General features: G+C 40.1%; 1 protein-coding gene across 5 annotated transcripts in view; it reads right to left on the bottom strand.

Annotated features, from left to right (window-relative positions):
* SLIT2 (slit guidance ligand 2) overlaps positions 1-23041 on the bottom strand; it is a 349041-nt gene that overhangs the window by 54911 nt on the left and 271089 nt on the right. For all 5 annotated transcript variants that reach the window (XM_066384206.1, XM_066384207.1, XM_066384204.1 and 2 more), the window contains 8 exons: positions 20334-20477; positions 18591-18757; positions 17581-17713; positions 13961-14029; positions 11258-11329; positions 10675-10746; positions 9121-9192; positions 8279-8442 (listed from right to left, as the gene is read on the bottom strand). In XM_066384206.1, the coding sequence (XP_066240303.1) occupies positions 8279-8442; positions 9121-9192; positions 10675-10746; positions 11258-11329; positions 13961-14029; positions 17581-17713; positions 18591-18757; positions 20334-20477 (893 nt within the window). The remainder of the gene's footprint in view (positions 1-8278; positions 8443-9120; positions 9193-10674; positions 10747-11257; positions 11330-13960; positions 14030-17580; positions 17714-18590; positions 18758-20333; positions 20478-23041) is intronic.

Genomic DNA, 23041 nt, shown 5'->3' with positions numbered 1-23041 from the left:
TACCTGCATTCTGGCATCCCTTGGAAACATGAATCAAATAACAAAATCCTCTAGCACTGACCTTGTAAGAAGTCTGAGGTACATCAAAGACAACTTAGAAAGAAATGTGGGGGTTATTAGAGGTTGGGCATAGTTAGTCAAGAGGAGGTTTTTATTTACAACCAAAGGTTCTACACTCCCCTTGAAATTACATTACTGCATTTCTTAAGCATGGTATCAATCACATATTTTTAACATTCCATCATTAAGTCATTCAATCATCAAATATTTATTGAGGGTCTATTTCATGCCAGACACTAGGCTAAGTTCTGGGGTCTCAAAGATAAGTGCAATGCATGAGTTTCTAGAAAAATAATACAGTTCAGTAGTAGAGATATATTTGTATTAGCTACAGAACATAGTTGTATGAAGATGTGGGTAATGGGGATGGATGCATGCTTTTTCATATAAGTTTCTGTAAGACATCAAAGGGAAGGAGTTCATTAAGTGAGTGAGAATATGAATCTGAAGTTCATAAGCAAAGTCATGCCAAGATATGGAAAGCCATGAGTTTGAAATCAATTAATTTAATAAGGCTGAGGAGGAATGGCACACATGTCGATGTTACAGAGTGGGTAAGAGGTGTCAGTGTAGGAATAAGGGGAGGCCAAGAGAGTGTAGAGAAGGAGCAGTGGCCACCACTACCAAGATGAAAAGAGCAAATAAAGACAACTAGATGAAGCCATTGAAACTGTCAAGATGGAAGTCGATGGTAACTTTCTAGTCTCACCGGAGAGGTGGAGATGGTCATGAGATAATTAAGGGTCAAATCCTATAAATCTTCATTAAAAGCCTATAAATGGTTAAAAAACACAAAGGCTGGGTATGAAATCCCTCGGATCACCTGGCTTGGCTATTTGCTACATACAATTGAAACCATGGGCCAGTAAATGAAATTCTTGAGTTACATTTATAGCAATAATTATTTTATGGAATTATTGTATCAGAGAGAATATAGATGTATACATTTAAGAAAAAGCACTAATTACTGGTTCTCTTCACTTATTAAAATAAATGTCTGCTAAAATTTTCTCACTGTTTTTAAAATTTTAAAAGTATAATAAAAATAGCCCTTGCTGGATTTTTAAAGATGGTGTTCGGTGTTCTTGGCAAATAACCATGCACACAACTGAGTATTTTCTTTAGCAAGTGAGAAGATCATAATCCCCAAAACATAAGGCTATTTCAAAGTTATAACTATGTGCAGTAATATTAAACGTAAAAATATAAAAAAAAGACAAAGTGCTAATACCACTTTCAAAATGATCTAACCAGGGAGGTTTTTAATAATAATTATTATTATTTCTACTTTGGGCTAAATTACTTAACTGCCTTCATACTTTAATTCAGTGAATAAGAACAATAGTAACCAATAATTTTGAGATGTAAAAGGAAAGACCTCAACCTTGTTAAAACTCCCCCCAAAAGAAAGATGTTCTTGCTGAGAAAAATGACAGTATCACAATGTAACTGCAGGAAGATAGGAAATTTTCCTCAGGAATTTGAAGAACTTAGAAGATTGTTAGCATACAAAATTAAAGGAAGAGATCAACCATGTGGTGGCAAAATGTTGAACATCATGGGACATAAGAGTCCTAGAATTTCTTGACCCTTTTCTGACCTTTACAAATGAAGTAATGAGGTACTCTGAATATATACCATTTATGTAATATATATATAATTATATATAATATATAGATAATTTTCCTTATCACCAAACTCCCCTATTGTTTTGGAATTATCTACATAAATAAATCTATTGGTAAACCTTGAGCATTATGAGGACAGGGTAAAGTTTTTTCTCTGTCTTATTTATTGTTGTATTCTTAACACCTTAGAACTATGCCTGGTGCATTACAGGAATCAACTGATATTTGTTAAATGAAAGAAGGAACACATTATTTATTTCCATTAGACCCTTCCCTCCTTAACACATTCAAGCATTTAATAAATGTATATCAAATTGAAAATGAACAACTGAGTTGTCTGTATAGCTGAATCTTCCTGAACCAAGAGAAAGACAGAAAATATTAGACATTAACAGTATTTTATATTCCAGGCTGACTTTCTCAGTAAAACTCTGGACAGGGCAAAAACCTCTGTTTTACTGTGAACTGGTTATTCATTCTAATCTCCTCCGATATTTGAAAGATGAAGATAGGACCTGTATATAGGATAGAAAAACAAGTCCTGTGCATCTGTTTCTCACTCAAGAAAGTTTTTTTTTAATTTAAAAAATTTAAAAACATTTTTTTAAATTGACTTTACAGAGACAGAGAGAGGAAGGGAGAGAGCCAGAGAGAAGGGTAAGCATTCATTTGTTACTCCACTTAGTGGTGCATTCACTGTCCATTTCCCACGTGTGCCCTGACTGGGGATCAAACCCATAGTCTTGGTATTTCAGGACGACACTCTAACCAACTGAGCTAACTGGCTAGGGCCCCCACTCAAAATATTTTAATCTAATATTCATTAAATATGCTTTGGTCATCTATTTCATCCAATTCATTTATTTCTGTTATACATTGAAACTCTGAGATTACACAATAAAGAAAATAATCTCATAAAATTGTTTTGAAAAAATTAATTACCCAGAACAATAGCACAGCCTTCCCTAGCAGAGAAAACCCTTAGATTATATTTAAATATAGCTATGCAAGTCTGTCTGCAAGTAAAGAATACTCATCTTCTGGCTGTCATTTGAAATTACATATTTACAAACCTTAATATTAGGAGTATGTACTTACATGTTTTCATGAATAAAATGAAATACATTGAAGGGGCATAACTAGGAGGACAGTTATATTAAATATAAGAATTCAATTATAAAATGTGTAAAGAAGCAGCACTTTGTGCACTGAAGCTCACGAAGCATGCAAGCTCTGAATGACAGGACCCAGCTCTCCAAGCCCAATGATTCTGATGAAAAATTAGGACACTCTGCCTTCTACCACTCCATTTATTATGCAAATATTTCTAGCAGCCTGTGAGTGGTTCAAAACTTTTATTTCCTAAGCATGTTTCAGTAGTAGGGGGCATTACTATTTACAGTGAGAATTTGTTTTGAAAATATTATTGAGCATTAGAAAGTCAAGTTCAGCGGCGAGCTCTGCGCTCAGACAGTCAGGGTTCAAATTCTGGCTCCTGCACTTAGCTGCCCAGTGATTTTGAACTAATTAATCTCCCTAAATTACAATGTTTTTCTCTCTCAAATGGGGAAAGAATGGTTCCCACTGTAGGAATGATGTATCATACAAGTCAAGAGATAAATATCTATGTAATATTCTCAGCATAATGCTTTTTTTTTTTTAATTTTTTTTATTTTTCTGAAGTTGGAAACGGGGAGGCAGATCAGACTCTTGCATGCACCCAACCTGGATTCACCTGGCATGCCCACCAGGGGGCAATGCTCTGCCCATCCGGGGCGTCGCTCTGCTGCAATTAGAGCCATTCTAGCGCCTGAGGCAGAGGCCACAGAGCCATCCTCAGCGTCCGGGGAAACTTTGCTCCAATGGAGCCTTGGCTGCTGGAAGGAAAGAGATAGAGACAGAGAGGAAGGAGAGGGGGAGGGGTGGAGAAGCAGATGGGCGCTTCTCCTGTGTGCCCTGGCCGGGAATTGAACCCAGGACTCCCACATGCCAGGTCGATGCTCTACCACTGAGCCAACCAGCCAGGGCTATTTTTATTTATTTATTCATTTTAGAGAAGAGAGAAAGAGAGAGAGACAGAGGGAAGGAGCAGGAAGCATCAGCTCCTATATGTGCCTTGACCAGGCAAGCCCGGGGTTTTGGGCCAGCAACCTCAGCATTCCAGGTCGACGCTTAATCCACTGCGCCACCACAGGTCAGTCTGCACTCACCAAATTTTAGGTGCTCAACAACCACCCGTGGCTAGTGGTTACAGTGCTGAATATGGCAGATACAGAATATTGCCATCACTGCCCAAGGTTCTACGGGTCAGCACTGATCCAGATCAATTTTCCTGTAAGCTCATTTCCTTCACACTACACTAAGTACATGAGGTACTACGGTCATTCAACAAACCAACAACTAAGGTAACACCATAAATCCAATTTTCTTTTTGAGAGAGAGAGAGAGAGAGAAAGGGACAGACAGACAGAACAGGAGAGGGATGAGAAGCATCAATTCATAGTTGTGGCATTTTAGTTGTTCACTAATTACTTTCTGATACTGTATGTGCCTTGACTGGGGGTTCTACCCAAGCCAGTGACCCCTTGTTCAAGCCAGCAACCTTGGGCTCAAGCCAAGGACCATGGGCTCTAAGCCAGCGACCTCTGGGCTTAAGCCAGTGACCATGGGGTCATGTCTATGATCCCACGCTCAAAGCGGTGACCCTGCACTCAAGCAGGTGAGCCCGCATTCAAGCCAACGACCTTGGCATTTCGAAGCTGAGCCTTGAGCATCCCAGTTCGATGCTCTATCCGCTGCACCACCGCCTGGTTTGGCACATCATGAATTCTGAGTCAAACAGACTTGTCTCTCTGTCTGTCTGTATGTATGCATGACACGCATTTGATTTCTGAGAACATTTAATAAGTTAATGGGAACCAGGATGCTCAAAGAATAGAATATAAGTATGTAGCTGTTTTCAAATTTGTGTTATCACGAAATTTTTCTTTTTCAAGAAACATCTCTGGCAAACTGTAAGCTTTAAGAAATATAGATAAGCACTAGCATTTCTCACACCAGAGTGTATGTAGCCTTGAGCACAGAGAAGTGTAATAGAATCAATTTGCAGTTTCTCAACTTCCCCCATGCAATCTCTCCAAAACCGTTCTGCCCACGAGCATCCCTAAAAATAAGAGTTTATGCCAGTTTCTCCTTTCCTGTGATAGTGATCTCCACTTCACAAAGCCCTGTATACCTCTCAGCCCACCAGACAGCCACCACAGGGCACTGTCCCAAAGAGACAGCTAGAGTCACCAAAGAACAATGTAAAATACTGGTTATTTACAAAGGCTCTGGCAGTCAATATACATCATCCCAGAGAGGCATTTCCAAGTCTGCTTTCAATTTTCAATAACAGTGTTAAACTCTGGATAAGTAAATATGCTGTCCCAGTCAGTGGTGTCCCTATCAATGGCTCAAGTATTAATAGGGAATAATTTAGTTGAAAAAAATAATTTAAAAGCACAGATTTTTGCTTGGAAAAATGATAGGAAATTAAATTATATAACCATTTTAATTTTTTTTTGTCAGAAAGAAATGATCCATGGCCCTGGCTGGTTGGCTCAGTGGTAGAGTGTCGGCCTGGCATGTGGATGTCCCGGGTTTGATTCCTGACCAGGGCACACAGGAGAAGTGAACATCTGCTTCTCTACCCTTCCCCCTCTCCTTTATCTCTCTCTTCCCCTCCTGCAGCCAAGGCTCCACTGAAGCAAAGTTGGCCTGAGAGCTAAGGATGGCCCCATGGCTTCCACCTCAGGCACTAGAATGGCTCCAGTTGCAACAGAGCAACGCCCTAGAGGGGCCGAGCATCGCCCCCTAGTGGGCATACCGGGTGGATCCTAGTTGGGTGCATGCGGGAGTCTATCTCTCTGCCTCTCCGCTTCTCATTTCAGAAAAATACAAAAAAAAACAAAACAAAAAGAAATGATACAATTCTCTGAGGTACTGGAAATAGGAATTTAAGGAGAAAACAGAAATTCAGGGAAAAAGGAAAAAGAATCTGGATTTTGTCTTTTAAAATTAGCTGTTATATTTAAATCCCACCAAATACATTTAAGAGAATAATGGAAAAGTTTTGTTTTAAAATGTCCAACTTTATAGTGTATTGCAATTGACATATTTTGCAACCATTTATAGCTGTGGAAAAAGCCTTAGATGCCAAGTTAAAAATGTTTGGAGGAAATATAGTTTTTGCAAATTCCTTTTTTAATCAATAAATCATGGAGGGTCCCTCATCATTTTTTTTTTGGTCTTTTGAAGTGTAATAATAATAAAATTAGTAGTTAATTTATATTGGGTGCTTCCTGTGTGTACGGTAACATGTTTTACCTATATTAACTATGATTTTTCCAATTCTATTGAGGAATAATTGAAAAATATAATGGTATATATTTAATCTGTACAGTATGATGATTGAATATGCATGTATACTATGGAATTAAGATCATTAACACAGCTTTCACCTCTCATAGTCAACATTTTTGTGTGGGGTGAGAATGCTTAAGACGGTGATGGCGAACCTTTTTATAAAAACCACCCACTTTTGCAGAGCTGGTCAACCTGGTTCCTCCTGCCCACTAATGGGCATTCCAGCTTTCATGGTGGGCCAATCATGGCACCATTTGGTTGCTCTGCTACCGCCCACCATAAAAACTGGAACGCCCACTAGTGGCCGGGAGGTACCAGGTTGATCAGCACTGCAAAAATGGGTGGTTTTTATAAAAAGTTGCACCATCACGGGCTTAAGAACTACTCAGCAACTTTCAAGTATGTAATATTGTATTATTAACTATTGTCCACTATACTAAACATTCCATTCTCATAACTTATCTTTATAACTGAAAGTTTGAACTCTTTGATCTACAGTTCTCTCCCCAATTTTCCTTTTCCACAGCCTCTGTTAAGCACTATTCTATTCTGTTCTTGTTTTTATAGAACTGGCTTTTGTGAAAAGAGATTCCACATATAATGATTCACCTAACTGTAACAGAACTCCTTTAGGTGGGTGTGTATTATCATTGTCTCTGCTCTCCTATGAGAAAACCAAGGCACCGCGCAGCTGAACTATGCAAGTTCCATAACTGCTGAGAAGTGAAGCCAGTCTTCAGCCCAGACGATTCAGGCTGGGCTTCAGCATGCTTGCTCTGACCCACTGCACAGTATATGTATTACCTACTGAGATACGCATTTTCTACTCAATGTGCAAGTGCTGGGAGCTTATTGTCTCAGCTAGGTTTGCAACCCTTGGAAGGCAAGACCATCGCATGACCTTCTGAATGCTCTACAATCCCTAGGATTCAGTTTTGTACATAGAACATGTGTTGATGAGGCCCTGGCCAGTTCGATTAGTGGTAGAGTGTCAGCTCAGCATGTGGATGTGCCTGGGTCAGGGCACACAAGAGAAGCACCTGTCTGCTTCTCCACCCCTCTTCCTCTCACTTCTCTCTCTCTCTCTCTTTCTCTCCCCCTCCCCTCCTCCAGCCATGGCTGGATTAGAGCGAGTTGGGCTCTGAGGATGGCTCCATGGCCTCCGCCTTAGGCACTAAAAATTGGTTCCAACTGCAATGGAGCAAGGGCCTTAGATGGGCAGAGCATTGCCCCCTAGAGGGCATGCTGGGTGGATCCCGGTCAGGATGCATGCAGGAGTCTCCCTCTGCCTCCCCTCCTCTCACTAAAATAAAATAATAAAAAAAAAAATAAATGTGTTGATTATTCATTTAGAATTTTCAAGAATTTCTCTCTTCTGTTTAGTAATTATGAGTGGCTCTTTACAAATGAAGAATAACAGTAATCTATCCCATTTTTGGTAAGGAACATAAAACCATACATTTGACTAATAAACATGGAAAAATATACAAAACAAGTCCAATAGTTTACCTCTAGGTGTTGGGATTAATGGTTCATTTTAATTTATGTAGAACTAAAATGTTTCTTACTGTTTATATTTTGTTAGGTTTTTCTACGTTGGGCATATATTATTCTTGTAATAAGAGAAAAATAATGTTCTTTAGATGCTATTTCGAATTCACAAATACATAAAACAAAGGGGAAAAAAGGGATAAAAGGAGGAAGAAACACCCACATCACCATGGGAAGAGAGCAGCAGGAGAGGCCCGTGGGAAGGTCTGGCCCGACACTCGGCAGGGTGGGGGCGGGGCTTCTCCTTACCTGGCGTCAGGAAGCCACAGGGCCCTGGCAGCCCTGGTCGCAGGGCACACGTTCAGACAAAGCAAAAGCAAAATATTTCACTTGTTAGAGGCTGTGAGAGGAAAGTCCAGAAATGCTGCACTCTTCATTTCGTTGTGCATTTGAAGAAGACTTAGGAATTTCCAATGGGCTATTTCTGCCCTTTATTTGGGAAGCCTACGTCTTTCCCGGGCACCCCAGCTACCTGCTCGGTCTTGTCCGAGCGTGGGCGGAAATCGTGATTAGGTACTGGGGAGCTCTACCTTCCAAACTGAGTGGCAAATGGTATTGTCTTTTAAAATTAAAAAAAAATAAAACAAACAAACAAAAGAAGAAAAGGAGATACAAGTGATTAGAAGCCATACCTTGACATGTAAATTTTTTGGAAGGAGTTGTGAGCAGCAGCTTATCGGCCATTTCTCCGGGACCAGCGCAACGGGCAATTCCTGGCTCTTTGTACTCCGACTTGACCCAGTCCGACAGCCACTGCATGTTACAGTCACAGTAGAGAGGGTTGGCTCCAATTGCTCTGCAAAACACCACACACACACACACACACACACACACGCATGCAAGTATTATTTCCTAAGGGAACATAAAGTGATGCTCAGTAGAAAATCCTTATGGATTTACTGGCAAAAACAATTTGGGAGAACACGGAGACACTGGGATTGCCCGTTTTCCTGAATTATGGGCAACTGAGATTTAGCAAGTTGTTGCATTAACAATCACCTGAAATCGAGACAGTCTCCTGGCATTTGCAGAGAGAGGTTTCTCCTGGGTACAGATCAACACTCCCTCCATTTGCCAATCACTTAATGAGAACCCAACCACAACGCTACATTCTGGAGACCCAAATAGGAAAGCCACATTATTTTTAACACCAAAGAATTCCGTCTGCAAGGAGATTTAACACTAAGAGAAAAGGCATAGGCTAGGAAGGTGAGCAACCCATGTTTGCAAGAAGAAACACTTTTACTGAAACAGAGAGAACTCAACCAATGGGGAGGAAGGGCCAAAAGAATACATTAAGGCTACTGTGTGAAATTCACCATGTCTATAGTTAATATCTTTATATTGTCTTTAAAGGTGGAACCAATCATAAGTTATGCCGTGTCAATAAAGGGGGCAGCAGTGGACGTGTGTTCCCAACTCGCTTGCCAGAGACAGTCTGACACCAACCCCACCCCATGAACGAGGTACTCACAGGTGTGATAGTGCAGAAAGATCATTGAAAGCACCCTCAGGCACAACAGAAATGTCATTTCCATGTAAAGAACTAAAAGCAAGAAAAATAAAAATTAAATTTCCTCTAATTCAGAGAGTTCAGAAAATCCCCATGCATGCATGAAACATCAGTTTATAATAAGCATTTTAAATCAGTGCAGACAAGATGGTCTATTCAATAAGTCTTTAGACAACTGGATATCTATTTCGGAAAGCAAAAAGTTAGTTCCTACCTCACATCATATGCCTAAAGTAAATTCTGGATTGAAGAGTTAAAGGTAAAAATAAAACTGAAATGTAGTAAAAGAAAATACAAAATTATCCTTTTGAAAAGATAGGAACAGCTTTCAAAAGAACTATCTAAAACTCAGAAACCATAATGACAAGGAATGGCAAATTTTTGACAACATGAAATACCTATATATTCATACTGTAAAAGCCTACCTATGAGGAACAGGAAGGGAAATCGCTGCAGCATATATAAGATACAAGAAATAATGCCTTTGTCAAAAGATCTGCAGACTTAGAATCAAGTGCTACATGCCTAAAGATATGCATGTCAATCAGGAAAAGGCGGAGCATCCCATAAAATTGGGAAACGATGTGATCAGGCTCACAGAGTACACAGCACAAATGCTCGATAAACAAACAAAATATATCCCAATGCTCTAGCAATTGGAATTGCAAATTAAAATAAAAATGGAAGTTAAAGTTCTACTTGTCATGGGCAAAAATACAAGGATTGATAATATTCAATATTTGTATTATTGTATTTTCCAGCAAGTACTCTATTAAATAGTTGGTGGAAAAAATAGATTTATAAATTGATAAAATCTTGTTTGAAGGACAAGCGATGGTTATTTTTGGTATTCTCCCAATAGACTTGACAGCGACTTCCCACTGCCAATCGCTGCTGAAATACCAGCACATTATGCACCACAGTGAATGTGCAGGGTGTTCTTTAGAGTGCTGTAGAGAATAACAAAAATTTGGAAGTAAAACAAATGATCGTGAAGATGTGGCAGAACAAGAACAAACCCTATTTATGGTTTTAAAAATTTATATATCCAGGCACAGACATATGTCCAATAAATACAAATGCGTATAAAGGAGGACCAGAATAGAACATCAAACTGTACAACTTCAAACGCGTAAATTCTTGGGGAAGGTACTGGGCTCGAGGAACATATTTTATTTCAACTACTTTAAAATTCATGTGTTATGTAATCTGTAAAAAAAAAAACCAAACTGCCTACATTTCTTTCAAAATTAGTTGACTCTGTTAAAACATACATCTAAATATTACGTGATCAAATAAACAACTATAGCAAAAACAGGTATTACAGGCTAGAAATTTCTATTGTTCAAATCAAAGCTGTAGAACACAGACACAGTGAGATATGATTTTCCAAATTTCCACTGAATCCTAATGCATAGATCCCCAAACACCAAGAATCAGCAAGGCAGCTGAATCATTAAATAGACAACTCAATCTCTGAGACAAGAGTTCTTTTGTTGAACATAGGATGCTTACAGTAATCGAAGAGACTTCAATCCATCGAAGGTTCGAGGAGGAATACATCTCAGACGGTTGTAACTAAGAATCCTGAAAGTATACAGAAGCCAACTTGTCTTACTCGGGCATCACCAAAGGTCCAAGTGTCATTCTTAAAATAAGGTGGCTAAGAAAAGGGTTATTTTAGCATCTTATGAATTGAGGATATTGACATATAATATTTAAAAAAAATATTTGTGTTGTTTCACTAACACAACCTGTTTCTTTCCTGAATACTACAGTCCAGTACGCATCTTACCTCTGCGGATGTCAATGCCTCAACTACGCCCTCTGCAAGGTGGCTCTCCCCGGGGGTTTGCCTACACATCTGCCCTCACCCCACCACACAGGTAAGTTACTCTTTGTGTCTTTTACAGAACCCAACCCTTTTTGTAATGGCGGGATTCATTGGCTTTTTGAGGTATTATTCATCTGTTTCTCCCACCAAGTATTTACGTTCCTTGAGGGCAGAGAGGTTGTCTGTCCTGTGTACCAGGAACACCTAGAAAATGCACACTTTGTCCAGTGAATGAAAAACTCAGTCCCACACCGTTACACTCACAAGGTGAGGAGCTGGGTCATGTTGCTGAAGCTCTGGTTAGAAAGGGTGCTTATTCGGTTGTTACTCAAGTCTCTAAAAGAGAAAAAGAAAGAAATGGAGTCTACCATTACCATGGAAATCGAAATATTAGGGAGTCATAGGAAAGAGGAGGTCTTTTTGTTCACCATCATGGCGGCATTGCGAGCACTCAACTTTTCTCTAAAACTAACAACACAGCAGGTGACCCTCTGGAGCAGACTAATGTTATTCATGATCATTTGTGCCCTGGTCTGCTGAGATCAGAAGGGGCCGTCCGCCTCGCGCTGGCCAGTGCACTGTAGGTCCCAGAGTCGATTTCCCCGCAGGACAGATTTAGACAGAGCTCACGTGTCCCATTCCTTTCTGCTTTCGTCTATGAGATGTGTGACCTTCCCCAGCTCCCGCGACCACTGCCTGGTCCCAGAGCAAAGAACTGCGGGGGCCATTTACAACGGACACGTTTTATGGGTGTGAGGAATAACCCTTGGGTCTTGAAAGTTCCATCAGTTACACATATGTTCCTCTTCACCAGAACATGTCCGAATACACAGAGCCATATTTGATAACTGAAAGAATTCTTTAGTTACAATCACAATGAATGCCATAATTAAAAACTTTGCCCTTGGCAAAGTCACTAGCACATAGTACGTCATCAGCAAACATCTGTTTAATGCATGGTAAGCAAATGAGAGCGATGTGAATTTTTTCTTTTTTACCAATGCTAAATGGCTATTTATAAGTGTACATTGTACTATTGGTTGTAATTTACATCCAGTGAACTTGGTCTTACTCTTATTTATATAATATATGTGGATATATATAATATAATGGCATAATTATATATTACAAATCTGATCTATAATGCAATATAATAACATATGACATATACTATACCTATTTTGCATTTTGCTTTGGAAAAAGTTAATGAATATATACAGACACATATATATGACAAGGTGATGTGGATATTGGTGAAGACATATATATTCCCTAATTTTTTCCTAATGCAAAATGCCAAATATATGAATAAAAGGGAGATTTGTGAACAAATAATAAAGATTTTAGGTCATAATTTGTGTATATTTATGTGTGTGTATTTATATTCACTAAATTTTTCTAAAGCAAAATATGAATCAATAATTGTAAGATTCAGAAAAGCTGATTACCCACTTCTTTATTAAAGTACCCAACTTTCAGTAAAATGAACCAATAAAATTAGGGCAATATTAGGAATGTTATAGGGCCTCTCAAATCCATCTTCTTAACTGCTGAAGTGCTATACCTGTGTTTTAAGAAGTAAACAAACATATCAACCCCAGCAAAGGTAGTTGCCTGTAGTTGTACAATGACTCCTTGGTAAAACTATTTGTGGATCTCATTCTCATTTTTCATTTTCAAATGGGTTTTAAATAATCACATGCTGTCGTGCAAATGGCCTAATTCTGCTGAAGTGACCCTTTGGAAAATGCAGCAATTTAATGGTTTATTTACCAGAACACAATGCAGGTAATCACTTCTTGCTGCTATTACATAAAATACCTGGAGGCGGACCAAGACACCTTGGAAGATAGTCTCTCCTTTCTTAATGTCATAATTTGTTATTTAAACAGTCCTGTATACTTTCTACAAAGTGCTTTCCTATATTTTTAAGGAAAATTGAAAATTATCCACATAATTTTAATAACTGACCTCCACTTCCTTAGGAAAAAGTTTACATTGAGAAATGTAACATTTTTTGCTACCTTGGTTTCTAGAATTCCCTAATTAGGAATAAACCTCATCATAGGAATACTAGAAATTTGCCTCCTAAGTCAGTCACATTTACTCTAAAATCAAATAGACTTAAACTGAAGATAAAGTATTTCCCTTTACATTCACTATCATTGCTAATATTTTGTTTTGTGAGAAATTTTATTGATTCCTAACAAGGCTACGCCAAGTATAACATTATATAGGGTCAGATTATATATTTAAAGTATTGTGCACGTAACTAGATTGAAATATTTGTACATTTAAATATGTTATATTTACAACTTTAAAATGGTAAAAAAAATTATGCACATTAATGAAAAAAGAGATGTCATTTTAGAACATTAAACCAAATTAAAACTAATTCAAGTGTTTCGAAATTTATAGATGTCAGCATCTTTGTCAAGTTTTCTTAAATACTTTATAAGTAAATATGTATTTTATAAAATGAACTTGAATACTGTACTGGAGGCCCATACCTTAATTCATAATTATTTATATAAGAGAGTCAAACCTAATATTTTGAAAATATTTATATTTTCAGCAAGATCAGTACCATCTACCATCTTTTGCTTAATGTCAAGAATAAAAATATTGTTTTCCCTCTTTCTTTTCTTGGCTTGTCATAAAATAGCCCATATTCGTTATCAGTAGAAGTATCCTATTTATGGCATGTTTGTAATTCTTTGACGCACAGACTTAATGGGATGCGGGCTCTGAAGAAGGGAGGACCTTCTTTGAAGTTGCACCATTGCCTGAATGATTCACCATGAAGATGAAGCCAGTGACCTGGAACCACAGGACCCAGGAGGAAGTGTCTGACTGGGAGTGATTTATATTATCTGGAAGGCCCACTGCATCCATGCCCCTTGCCACCTGCACTTTTGTGAAATAGAATAAGAAGTCAAAGACGGAAACATACCATATGTTACTTACATAAGCGTTAAATGCTTGTAGTTAGAGAGATCCTTAGGAACCAGTGTAAACTGGTTCCCATCCAGATACCTGCAAACAAAGAAATCACATTATCTTTTTAAAAAGTCACAGCAGTGTAGCCTGACCAGGCAGTGGTACAGTGGATAGAGCATCACACTGGGACGCGGAGGACCCAGGTTCCAAATCCTAAGGTTGCCGGCTTGAGCGCCGGCTCACCAGCTTGAGCGTGGGGTTGCTGGCTTGAGTGTGGGATCAAAGACATGAACCCATGGTTGCTGGCTTGAGCCCTAAGGTCATTGGCTTGAAGCCCAAGGTCCCTGGTTTGAGCCCAAGGTCACTGGCTTGAGCAAGGGATCACTCACTCTGTGGTAGCCCCCTAGTCAAGGCACATATGAGAAAGCAATCACTGAAAACTAAGGAGCCACAACAAAGAATTGATGCTTCTCATCTCTCTCCCTTTCTGTCTGTCTATCTCTCTCAGAAAAAAACCCCCAGAATAGAATAGAATTTTTAATAAGTCACAGTACTGTACGGTAATAGAGCTGAACAGTATTTCACTCTTTATAGAGGCAAGCAAACACGTGGTGATTTTGACTCGAAAAGGTCACATTCCTAGCTGAGATTGCTGTTTAACAGAAAAAAAAAAAGAGAAAAAAAAGAAGCACTTTGTCCCATCCAGTAGAATTCTTTTGTGGATCACTCAGGCTAAACTCTGAAACGTAGGAGAGACTGGTGAGTCCAGTTCTTTGTGGTTTATCTAAGAAGGCAGGCATGGGTCCAGCCATTTTCTTGTCAGCAAGAAGGTTCATTCTGATAACTGCATTTGTAGTCAAACTCCAGTCTGCCTGTGTGTATGTGGAGGCGGGCACCCTGACAGGCATTCCCTGCGGGCAGGACCTTGCAGCTGGGGTGAGACCACTGTGCGCTGCCCTCATGTGCATCAATATACGTGGTCAACAACAATGAATGGTTTCAAGGAGACAGTTGGGAATTTACACATAATTAGATTTCAGTTAATAATACCTTAAAAATAGTTTATGCCACTGTGTATTTTACTTGACGATATTGACTTTAGGAGGTTTCTCAGAAAATCACATTTATCAAGAGCCCAAATATAGCATATATATGTAAAAGTAATAATCAAATAACCACATAGAAGTTTTCCCTTTCTGATTAGAGTCAGCAGAATAATCAGAAAATAGATAGGCTTTGGGCTAACTGGTGAGACATGAAAGCAAAGGAATGATTCAAGTTATAACTGTGATCACACACGTGCGCGCGCGCACACACACACACAGAATAAGTTCCACCACCCACCCACCCCGCAACCCTCCAAGACTGTCCTTTCCCAGAATGTAGACGGTGAGGGGTAAAGACTTCTTTCATTAACTTGGGTCATCAGGTAGAGAGGTGTCCACAGTCAGTTTTGGCACAAGGGGCATGTGACCCTTCCTACCCTAGTGCTGCGGTCAATCTCAAGATCTAGGGTTGAGGTTAGCCTTTTGGCTGGATGCAGCCGTACCTGAGACACTGCCTAAGCTAACAATCAATTTCAATGTGAAAACAGTTATATAACAGTCGCAAGTTATCAACATACGTCACAAGTACCTTATTAAGAGCCAGCACATGGGATGCTTCCTGATACTTACTCAAATTTTTTGAGTGTATTTCAATTCCTCTCCCTTTCTTTCTTTCCTGTTGCTTAAATTTCTTTGTTACCACTAGAGGGCAGCATGATCCCATGCACGTCAACACCTTGCCTTCATTCCAAAAAATATCTTAAGAGAAAGCTAAAAAGGTTTGGAATACGTACTATGGATGTTTACATGTAGAACGATCTAAGAGGGAAATTATATAAAACTGATTAAAAATAATAGATATAATGTTTAAAATGTTTCACCGATATTATTTTGCCCAAATCTTTAATAATTTAATATCATAAGCACAGGAGATTTTTCTAATACAGGCAGATAGATATATTTCTGTAAAGAGGAGTCCTGCTGACTTGGTACGGCTCTAACAATAAGCCCTCCAGGAGATAAATCTAGAATTCACAAGAATAACAAGATTGCTTTTTAAAAATGTATAGAGAAATAGATTGAAGACTTGGTTACATGGCAGGAGAAACATGTCAGTGGTCCAGGCAGCTCATGAGTCAAACAGGTTCCTAATGTAGCTGAGCAAGAAAACTAAAGAGTGTTTAAAAAAAGTTTTAAACGGGATGTTCAAAATTATTTAGGGGAAGCCTGGAAAAACAACTAAGAGATGGGCCAGCAGTTAAAATGGCAGAAGATGAGATTTAGTGTCAAAGGTGATCTGCATGTTACGTTGTGAGCTATGTTCCTGGCCGGGTGCTTCTAGAATCAATGCTTTGCATAGGCATCTAGCTTTCAACTCTGGATGCAGGGTAATCTTTGGAAATAAATACACATTAGAGGAAGAATTAAGTATTTAATTAAACACACGCACACACAACACAGTGCTTACAATTAATTCACAGTCATGACTGGTAATAACTGAAAACCGATCACTTTACAACTATTCAAATCTAACAGGGACCTTCTGTGTACAAATGCTAAGATCATATAATTTTGGTTTAAGTGTTCAATTTAGGACCAAATTAGGATTCATAGAACTGCATATGATTTAAAAGCAAGTTTTTTTTTTCCTGAAAACTAAAGTGGCATCTTTTTAACCCTCATTAAGTATGTTCCATGTTGCCAAAATTCTATCCAAGCTGCTCGTTTGGAGTACTTGTACACGGCTGCATTAATTATAGGTACGCATTTGCATGAGTTAGAGCTGGGCTTAAATCATTTTTGATATATGGTTCCATACAGACAAAAAAAATCAATGAGGCAACATGACTCAATTGCATGTCAAGAAGCATCTGTACATGGCCCACTCACATACAGAGAGAGGCACGGAGTAGTGTGTGTGCATGAGGCAACTAGGAAAGTGTAGGTGGTGTTTAGTACCTAGATATGTGTGTTGGCCACGTAATCTGTAGTTCGACGGCAGTAATGAAAATGTTAGAGATCATTGACCCTACACCCTTTACAAACTGAAGGACTCTGATTCAAATCCAAAGGGCAGTATTTCTTTTTAAGGGTAAGGATTATACCAACTTCGTCCACATTCCAGAGAGTAGTGTATCCCATATGGTGAGATATTCTCCTAAGGAACACAGTAGTGAAGAATAATTAACCATATGGAATAACCCAGGCACTGTAGATAGACTAAATACACAGCATTTTTTTAAGATGCACCGGATAGAATGTTGGTCTTGAGAGATGCCTCACGAGAAAAGGGCCATAGAAACCAGTAAGGAAGGCAGCACTTGATATTTTATCATCCTCCCGTGGGGATTCCTAGGGCTCCTTAGTATAATAAAGGCACTGAGAAGTCCTGCAGTGGTAAAATGGGAAAGACACACAACCAGTATTTCCCAAGGGCATCTGAACTAGCTTTCATTTTATTTATTTAAGGTTGTATGTGATACTAACGGCCCATAGACTGTCATTCACCAACAGGACTCTAAAGACTTTTGTTTGGTGCCCATTTCCCTTGGTGCGTGAAATACTGATTGTTCACAAAAATGAAAGACACGCTTTACTTACAACTCAGTGACATCTCTCGGAATTCCTTTGGGCAAGCCCTTCAAGCCCTTGTTGCTACATCGGACCACGGTATCCAAGCAGGTACACTCCGCGGGGCAGCGAGAGAGTGGGGAGCAGCTATTGTCATCATTGCCTAAATTGCCAAAACACAGACAGGAAGACCCAGGTTTGAGGTTCTGCAGATGCTAGAAGAGATCTCATGCCTTTAAATGAACGCAACAAGCCCCAATCTTGAGCCACATGATCACTGACACATAAGACGTTAAGAATTTACGGACTGACACCCCACGTTCTAGACAGCACCGTTTGTGGACAGCCCATGGCAGAATTCCAGAAAATAATTTCCAATTGGTAGTATCAATACTATTATAATAGTTATTCTCTTTGTACAGTTATTTATATAAATTATATTTTTAATTAGAATATGTAACTGTCAGCTGAATTATAGATAAATGGTAAGGAGACACAAAGGGACAGAGTAAAAATGTTTAGCAAAAATGGTAGGGGTCCCTTGCTTTAAAATAGAAGGATCAAATAAGCTCAACATTCACTGGCAATAAGACCAGGACCTGCTTTTCCTACCTTACAGGACTGTTAGAATCAAATGCGATGCATATAGAGTGCATTACAAAGCAAAGCTTACTCTTTTTGCTAGATTTACTCGCATTTCTATTTAAGAAGTCCACAGCTTTTCTCACTTGGAAAATGGCAGTTACCAGAAGAGATGCTCAGGTTAACGAACACGCGTTAAAATGAAGCTGTAAAAACAAGATCGACCGCAAGCTGGAAACCGGACAATCTGAAACACGCAAAAAAGCACTACGCAGACTCGGCTAGGAAAAGTGCGGTCTGAGAAAGCAAGTGTCCAGCGGCTCAGGCACGGCCATACAAAAGAACAAACAGAGGCGCAATGACCACCTCCGAACAGACAGGCTGTGCGGTCGTGCCCGCGGCATCAGCACAAGGCACCCGGACGCCCGGAGGCCAGGGACCCGGCGAGGCTGCCTTACCGTCATCGCAGGTGAAGTCCTGAATGGCCACATCCTGGATGGGGATTTCCTTGAGGAAGTATGGCTTCTGACACCGAGGGTTGCCTGTGACGATCCTCTTCTTCCTGAGCCACTCTCCCAACCACGCCAGGTAGCAGTTGCAGTTGAAAGGATTGGCCAAGAGGTTTCTGCGTGCCACAGGCAAACAACGAGGCAGAGCTGAGATTCTCGTTCTTACCGCCTAGAACTCCATGCTACCACTTCCCTGCGCTGTCTGCTGGAACGGCTCCTTCTTCCTGTTGCTATTCCCCTCCAGCCCCTCATTCCTACTCGATCAACACACACAGGCTACATTTTTTTAAAAAAATTTTTTGGCTAGAATATTGATGGATGAAATTTACAAAATAACGACACTTTCAGAGAAGGAGTCTGCAAATAGCTGCATGCAAAAAATAAAGCCAAGGCAGCAACGTAGGGTGGAGACACTCAGAGACAACTCACACCTGTCAGAGGTCTGAGAGGCTGTCCGCCTTCCCGCCCCTGATAACGCAGTAACGGAATACAAAGATGAAGCCTGAGGTATACTACTGAGTTGAACCTGACAACAGCTATTTCATTAATTTGCCATTTCAAGATTTCTATCTCTTATTTGCTCCGGAGAATAGGTTTCCCATCTACACTGACAGCCGGGTTGATTAAATGCCAGTTATAAAAATGAATTTACTTCCACAAATCTCCATACTTTTGGCATCTTACCATTTCAGCACAAACCGATCGACAATCCCGTGATTTATAAACATGCCGTGTTTAATATGCACAGATTAGCAGCCCCATGTAAAATGTCACGTTTTATGCGGGAAGAGGATTAAATACTTTTCTGATGGATGGACGCTTCCCTCAAATTATTTCTTTAGTGACCTGAGCTACAGGGAATGTTTTTTTGTTGTTGTTCTTTTTCTTTCTAACTACCTTTTGAGTTAGATTACTATGCCACCATTGCCAGGAAATCCAATCAGTTTTAAGATTTATCATGTCAAACACTGCTTCATAGATACCACTATGCAAGATGCCTGAAATACATTGTTTGGAGGGGGCTTTTTCTTTTCTTTTCTTTTCTTTTCCTTTTCTTTTCTTTTCTTTTTTTTGACACTTTCTGAGTTCTGTGTCTAGACCCACAAATATTCTTTCCTCTTGAGCTGTCTACATTAAATGTCTTTCTAGACAGGCTCAACCTATTTCTTCAACATTTCCCTAATAATATAGCCAGTGCCCTCTAGCGAATAGCTATTGTTGGTCCGGTCACTCTCAGGCAGCTCTTGTCACTGTGAACTACCCTTTTGAGCCTCGTGTGGTGACAATAACCCTAGCAACTCTGTTTCTACAACTTACTCTGAACAGACCCCAGTGCAACAACACTGGGGGAAAAAATCCATAACATTTCTTTTATTTGCAACACAAATGAGTAAGTAATAAGATGAAAATTTATGAATTAAGCCATAGTACGTTATTATAAAAAAGAAATGATTGAAAACTGCTATGATCTTTGTTAAATTTTAAGGTGAGATAGTAGGTATTCTTTTTAGAAAAGTTAAAATTTAACATAAACAAGTTTGTCTTTTTTTAAAAAAAAACCCACCTAAATTCTTAATCATATTTTTATGAAATGCCTAACAATTCTATTAAGTGCTCTCAATGAAAGTAACAAATGTAATAAAATGCAGTGGCTCACGGAATACACAAATATAGACTACTTTTCATACTCACAGAGTAGATAAGGAATGAAGGGTGTCAAAGGCCCCTGGTGCGACTGTAGTGATTTGATTATCATATAAAGAGAGCAAGCGCACAGAACTGAGTCCTACGAAGCTGTCATTCCCTACGCAGCTTATGCGATTACTTCTCAACATCCTGAGGGGAAGAAAGAGAACACTGTTATGGAGAGAAAGCATCAGGCAATCAATTCTGCCTATCTGAGGACCGACATAGCCCCTTCTCTGCAAATCTGTAGCATTCAGTCCTGTTTTCTGAATGTCCTCTACTCATGAGGGAATCATCACCGTGGCTCTCTGTACAGGAGAATCTTGGGTAAAAATAAAATATTTAGGGCTGTCAGTGATTACTACACTCAGTTACAAAAAGCAAGGTGAGCCTAGGCATGGATTTCCAACCCCATTCAGTTGAAGGTAGAATGCTTCCCTTTGATGTTATCATTTTGCTTGCACGATTACATAATGTCCTAATTCACCTGCAGCTCTCTCTAAGTCCTTGAAGCCCTGTGATTTGTGCATTCACTGCAGTATTACATTTAAGGCTGAACAGAAAGGAAGGCAGAAAAGAATCAATAAGGACAGCAGATGAAGAACTAAGGGCATCTCAGCGATTTACACGGCCGAGCCAATGTCACCACCCGCTGGGGGAGTCGGACTTGACTGAGCAACCCAGAGCTTGCATGGATTATTTAACTCATTAAAATTGTTTCACAACTTAAAGAAGAAGCAAGAGTTAAAGATCTCAGGAGTCTGCAGTGGAGTTGAAATGAGGGCTTCTTTTTAAAAAATTCTGACCAATATTTTATTTAGTCATTGTCATTAACGGAATTAACACTGTGGTCACTTTGTCATCGCTGTTAAAGTTTTGGTCTAGTTCTCGATCCTTGTCTAAACTGTTTATTTGTGGGACTTAGAAAAACATCAAAAGGTTTCTAAAAATCCCATGGCAAAATAAACAGTTGCCGTACGTCTTATTCGGGATTGCTAAAAGATTAGCTTCTTTTCCTTAATTTTGCTAGCCATGAATTGACTACCATATTTGAGGGCTGCAGGCTGTGAAAAAGAGAAGCAAGACAAATGAACGACAAAGGGTTCCTTTAACATTCTAGCCTGTCTTATGATCAAAGGAGAAATATCAATTTCTGCATCCTGCCAAGTCACAGATAAGAAGAAAGGACGGTGCCATCCCCTCCTTATTATGACGTTTTATGTTAGGGACGAATGCACAAGAGAAAAGTATTTGTATCAGCACTTCCTTTTGCCATAAATAATCAAGAGTGCTTGTCTTGATCTTGTTGGAGTCATGGACCTCCTGGGAGAAGATGAAGAAAATTTTGACACTGCAAAAATCCATGAGCACACAGAGGTACCACATTTCACCTGCAATCAGGGCCTTCAAAGACTCACTGAAATATGTACAGGTAGGCCACAGCCGGTTGGCTCACTGGTAGAGCATTGGCTGGGTGCGTGATTGTTCTGGGTTTGATTCCCGATCAGGGCACACAGGAGAAGTGACCATCTGCTCCTCTACCCCTCCCCTCCCTCATCTCCCCCTCCCCTCTCTCTCCTCCTCCCACAGCGGTGGCTCAATTGGTTTGAGCACATCTGCCCCGGGGCACTGAGGGTGGCTCCATGGAAACTCTGCCTCAGGCACTAAAATAGCTCAGTTGCAGGTATGGCCTGAGATTGGCAGAACATCGGCCCCAGAGGGGGTTGCTGGGTGGATCCTGGTTAGGGCACATGCAGGAATCTGTCTCTCTAGCTCCCCTCCTCTCACTTGGAAAAGATGGAAAAAATATGTACAGGTACTGCTATAAGGTTTATAAGCCCCAAGGATTAAGAAATTTAGGGGCAAGAGGGGTGGTCTTGTCAAAGTTTTTATAACCCCAAGCTGAAAGTTACCACTTAGAGGAATATATAGCCCAGATAAACCTACTTTGGGACTTTGCCCCGAGCTTGGCTCTAAATGCTCCATTATACTTGTTGGGATCCAGACGAATTAAGTAGAGGGCCTGTTGGGTGTCTGTCTCAGGTGTCGAAAATTAAGAGGCATGAAAACATTGCCAGAAATATAACAATGGTGAAAGATGCATTTAGAGAACCCGTCACAGAGAGAGACCTGTGAATGGAACTTGTCAGAAGAAATAATTGATAAACTCTTTGAAGCGGTGTTATGAACTGAACTGTGTCCCTCTAAAATTCCTAGGTTGAAGCCCCAACACCGGATGTGACAGTCTTGGGAAGAGGAGTTTTAGGGTGGTAACTAAGGTTAAGTGAGGTCTTACAGGCGGGGCTCTAATCTGACAGGACTGGTGCCCTTCTAATAAGAGGAAGGGACACCAGCGCTCTCTCTCTCTCTCTCTCCACATACAGAGGAAAGGTCAGTCAAAGCACAGTGAAAAGGTAGCAATCTGAAAGCCAAGGAAAGGGCCCCAGAGGCCAATCCTCTCAGCACCGTGTCCTTGGACTTCCGGCCTCCAGAACTGTGGGAAGCCGATTGCCGCTGTTTCGATCGCCCAGTCCGTGGCTCCTCATGATGGCAGCGCAGGGCAGGATCCCCACTCCCTGCCCCTTCGACTGCCCCTTTAAGGAGCCGGTTCCAGTAACTAGCAGTCCCTCCGCTCCCATCTCAGAAGGAAGGACTCTGCTTGCTGTAGGGTCTGTGTTCTGCTGAGTTACCTGCGACAGCCTGGGGTTGGGCCT

This window comes from Saccopteryx leptura, chromosome 5, assembly GCF_036850995.1.
Source record: "Saccopteryx leptura isolate mSacLep1 chromosome 5, mSacLep1_pri_phased_curated, whole genome shotgun sequence".
In the NCBI taxonomy this organism is placed as follows: domain Eukaryota; kingdom Metazoa; phylum Chordata; class Mammalia; order Chiroptera; family Emballonuridae; genus Saccopteryx; species Saccopteryx leptura.
The sequence above is the reverse complement of the archived record's forward strand: the minus strand, read 5'-3'. Positions and strand labels throughout refer to the sequence as shown.